At 49.3% G+C, this 4,448-nt stretch overlaps 1 protein-coding gene across 1 annotated transcript; it reads right to left on the bottom strand.

The window, feature by feature from the left end:
* Nucleotides 1-34: 34 nt before the first annotated feature.
* LOC121966747 (zinc finger E-box-binding homeobox 2-like) lies at nucleotides 35-4,221 on the bottom strand (the record flags this gene model as incomplete). The annotated part of the gene is made up of 2 exons (XM_042516814.1): nucleotides 35-2,030; nucleotides 4,083-4,221. Coding segments are annotated over 2 exons (2,135 nt in total), but the record flags the coding sequence as incomplete, so codon positions are not given.
* Nucleotides 4,222-4,448: the final 227 nt, after the last annotated feature.

Raw genomic sequence — 4,448 nt, 5'->3', positions numbered from 1 at the left:
GATAAAGACGAGTTTCACAGAAAAACACTTAGACCAGGTGAACACCAGCTTTATCATCACACCAGCCCGGTCCTCCAAGAACCACAAAAGAAGAACATCCTTACATCCTACATCCTTTGAACTAGCTCTTACCTGGAAACCTGGTTTCCGTTGGAACTTCCTCCTCTGCTGCAGTTCAGCAAATGTGGCAGCCCCGGTGGCGTAGGTGTAGGCCATGTGGGGCAGGAAGCTCATGGGGTCGAGGCCTGGGTAGGGCCTGAGGCCCGGGATGTTGGCCTGGGCAGGAGACATGAAGGTGGGCGGAGGAAAGGCTCCGTGAGGCGGCAGCGAGGTGTAGACAGGACTGCCGGCGAAGGGGTTGATCCCAAAGAGGGGACTGCTGCTTTTCTCCAGTTGGTGAATAGAGTTCCCCCCTCCATCAGAGCCCAGGACCTCCTTCTTGATGTTGACCAGGCCCAAGGGCCTGGACACCTGGTCTCGTCCAAGGCCCTCGCCATTGCACTCGATGATTAAGCCGTTGGGTCTGGGACGCTTGTCTCCAGCAGATAGGAGCTTCAGCGCCACATGTTTGGGCAGCGACAGGTCCAGTGGTATGTCCCCGGGGATGTCCTCAGAGGCCAGGCTGTTCGGAGTGTAAGAGCTGCTCTGAGAGTTTTTGGAGGAGGTGGAGGAGAGGTTGAGGGGTGATGGAGTGTTACTCCTCAAGTGGTCCGAGGGATCTAGTGGTTTGTCCCCTGTGGTCTGCCTGTTGGCTGTAAACTTGTTGGCCTTTGTAAGTCTGTGGGAGGTGTCACCGTTAGTGAAGCCTCCATGTAAATCTGCCGCAAGAAGTGCCATCGGTGACCGGCTAAAGCTGTGATTGATGTCATGAGAGGGTGACTTTTTGCCCAGACCGCCTCCGTTGTGGTTCTGGCTCTTCCACTGGGCAAACCACTCCTTGACGAACTCCTGAGGGAGACCAACAGCAGTGGAGATCTTTAGCAGCTCCTCTGAGTTGGGCTCAGTGTTCATGGCAAAGTAGGCCTTGAGCACTGACACATGGTCCTTGAAGGGGTTGATGGGGCTGGTGGCCCGCTCGGTGCTGGATGGCTCAGGGGGTACCGCCCCCCGGCGGCCAGCAGGACTGCACTCGGTCGGCTGTAGGACTGCTTTGATCTCCTCGTTCATTTTACACAGGTAGCGCTCGTGTTGATGCAGCGGGATGGGTCCGGGGAAGGTCTCCTTGCAGAACTGGCAGGAGAACGGCAGGAACTGGTTCTGGCCATCGTGGCATTTCTCCTCACCTCTGAGATCAGCTGACTGGTTCGGCTTCTCCTTCTTGACATCAGCCTCCCTCTTGGAGTCTTCGATCAGACTCTTGGCCTCGTTGACCTTCTCCAGAGTGTAGTCAATGATGCTCTTCGTGGGGCTGCCATGTCCCACCACCTGGAAGCCGGCCTGGGCCAGCCTCTGCTCCTCCATCTGTGCCCCCAGCTCCTTCATGTAGGCCCTGAGCTTGGAGATCTCCTCTGGGTTCCCATCCATCTTCTGCCTGCAAACAGTGTTATCCACAATCTGAAGCACCCTCTGCACCTCGCTCAGGTTGTTCCCTAGAGAACCTGAGTAGCCCAGCAGGGGGAGGTCCAGACCCATGCTTCCCACGTGTTGGAGGGGGCTCTGGGAGGAGCCGTGGATACCCAAGGGGCTGCCGCTGTGGCCATTCAGGTAGACTCCCGGTGCCCCGAACCCATGCTGAGAGGCCATCAGCAGCCGATACTCATTGAAGTCCATTGGCTCTACCTTGATATCAAGCTGCTGGTCCGGAGCGCCAAGCGATCGCCCGTTTTCCAGTTTGTGGCGGAGCTGTGCGAGGGCGGGGCTTCCAGGCGATGAGGTTGTGGAGTTTGGGGAGGAGCCAGGCTTGTTTCCGTTGCGTACCCGCCCATTGACGGCGATTAGGCCAATGCATTTCTTGCTGCTGATGTGGGAGCTGTAGGAGCCGGAGTGGGAGAACCGCTTCTTACAGTTTGAGCACTCGTACGGCTTCTCACCTGAAACACAACACCAAAGACTAATTTAGTCTGGAATAAAAACAGTTTTATCTTGTAGTTCAGGACACAATCAGTGTTTGCAGTTTTCTACTTTTAATTTGATCTAGCAGATAAGCAGAAATCTGCCTCGTGGTTGTTTGTCTCTGTGCTCTGCTTGAGTTTCATGTCAGTGAAAACATGTTTGACACACAGATCTCTACAGGCAGCACCGTTTACAGATCAGAGTCACCAGTTCAATTTCTGACCAAATGTCCCCCCTGCTGCTCCTGAGATATAAAAACATGATGATGGCACTGTGACCTTTGACTTCTTGGATATAAAATGTGAGATCTTCATTATTTTATCCTGTTAGACATTTGTGTGAAATTTAAGCTTATGATTTCTTGAGGTATGGCCATGTTTTATGAGGTCACCATAACAATAATGATTATAATAATGATAATAATAACAACACATTTTATTTATAAAGTGCTTTTCACACACTCAAAGAAAGCTGGATAGATTTCAAACAACAACAACAACAACAACAACAACAAAATTAAAACAAAAAAGAACGAAAACATAGCAACATAGCACAAGCATATCAATAACACACATCATGGTCACACTTTAAAAGCTTGTTTAAAAAGATGAGTCTTGAGCAGTGATTTGAACATGGATGGGTCAGTACAGTCTTGAATATTTTTGGTGAGTGATATGTTGATCAAAAGAGAAGTGACTGTGAAAGATGATACCCGGATTGTGGATATGGGGGGATGGTGAGAGGGTGCAATTGTCTATATTGAGGGTGAAGTTTTGGGTGGGGTTTGTGAGGGATTCAGGGCCGATGAGGATGATGTCAGATTTATTGTAGTTCAATGTTAGAAAATTATTTTGCATCCAAGTTTTTATTTCAGTGAGGCAGTTGGTGAGTGTGGAGTGGGTTTCTGTGGTGATAGAGTTGGTGGAGATATAGAGCCGGACTTTGTCGGCATAGCAGTGGAAATGAAGACCGTGACGACATGGGCGGATGGGCGGAGTCTGAGGAAAAGAGGAGGTCGTTGGTGACTTTAATTCCTTAAAGTCAGGTGGTTTCCGGTGTTTCTGTGATTTGCTGGGAATGGATGCCGGACTGAAATGGTTCATAGAGGGAGTTATGGGTGAGATGAGACTTGATTTGGGAGGCAACAGCTCCTCCAAGTATTTTTGACAGACAGAGGAGGTTGGAGATGGGCCGGAAGTTTGACATATGTATATCAGAGCTGAGTCCAGGTTACATGACCTTGACCTTTGACCTGCAACCACCAGATTCTAATCTGTTGATTGTTGAGTCCAAGTGGATGTTTTTGGCACAATTCGCATTTATGAGAATGAGACAGACACAAGGTAACCATGACCTTGACTTTTGACCACCACCAAAACCTAATCAGCTCAATCTTAAGTCCACTTGAACATTCATCTCAGATTTGAAGAAACAACCTCAAAGTCTTCTTGAGATATTATATTAACAAGAATGGGACAGAGGAGGTCAAAGTGACCCTGACCTATGTGCACCAAAATCTATGTGGTGCATGACTGAGTTCCGGTGAGCATTTGGTACGAAGCCTTGGCCTTGGCTGTCTCAGAGGGATTAAAGTGTGTTTGTGACGGTTCGAGCTGTTTTGTCCGTGTAGTCACTGATGACAGTCAGGCTGTTTTAGAGCACCGGCCTCCTCTGAGAGCCGACATTCAGCGGAAAGGCTCAGCTGAAGGTTTTAGTGTTCAGATCACAATGATGTGCTAAGAGCTCAGCGTTCGCTCATAGAGATCATTTCTGTTCACACTGAACTTTTCCTAAAGTCTCTTTTCTGTCAGTGAAAAGAATCTGAGCAGCAGCTTCACAGTGAATTCTGGAAGAATGACTCGACATAAATGTGTGAAAATGAATCATTCATGTAGGAGAGAAGGATTAGTGTCACAGCTGTAAAATGTAGGAGATAAAATCAGTCAGGGTGAATTCAAAGAAAAGCAGAGTGTGTGAGCGCTGTGAAACGGGTCATGAGTCATCACAGGAGGGTTATTAATGCCACTCACCGCTGTGGATGCGCAAATGCTCCTTCAGGTGATGTTTGTACTTGAAGGCTTTTCCACACTCGCTGCACTTGAACTTGCGGTTTCCAGCTCCTTCGGCGAGCAGCGGCGGCTGCAGACACAAACACAAAAGGCCCGCTGATCATGTGACGCAAGACAAGTGGGAGGCAGATTACAGATGGGGAATTTAATAGTATCTGCTGAGGCAGATCTGATCGAGACTCTTCATCTGAAACTCTCTCTGAGAAAATGTGTGGGCTGACGGGCGCTGCTGCTGCCCCACATCTCACATGCAAATACACAGATAAACAAACACGGCCCCCATCATCATCATCATCATCACCCAACACAACCCCTCCATCATCATCA

This window comes from Plectropomus leopardus, unplaced genomic scaffold (assembly GCF_008729295.1).
Source record: "Plectropomus leopardus isolate mb unplaced genomic scaffold, YSFRI_Pleo_2.0 unplaced_scaffold25761, whole genome shotgun sequence".
NCBI classification, from domain to species: Eukaryota; Metazoa; Chordata; class Actinopteri; order Perciformes; family Serranidae; genus Plectropomus; species Plectropomus leopardus.
The sequence above is the reverse complement of the archived record's forward strand: the minus strand, read 5'-3'. Positions and strand labels throughout refer to the sequence as shown.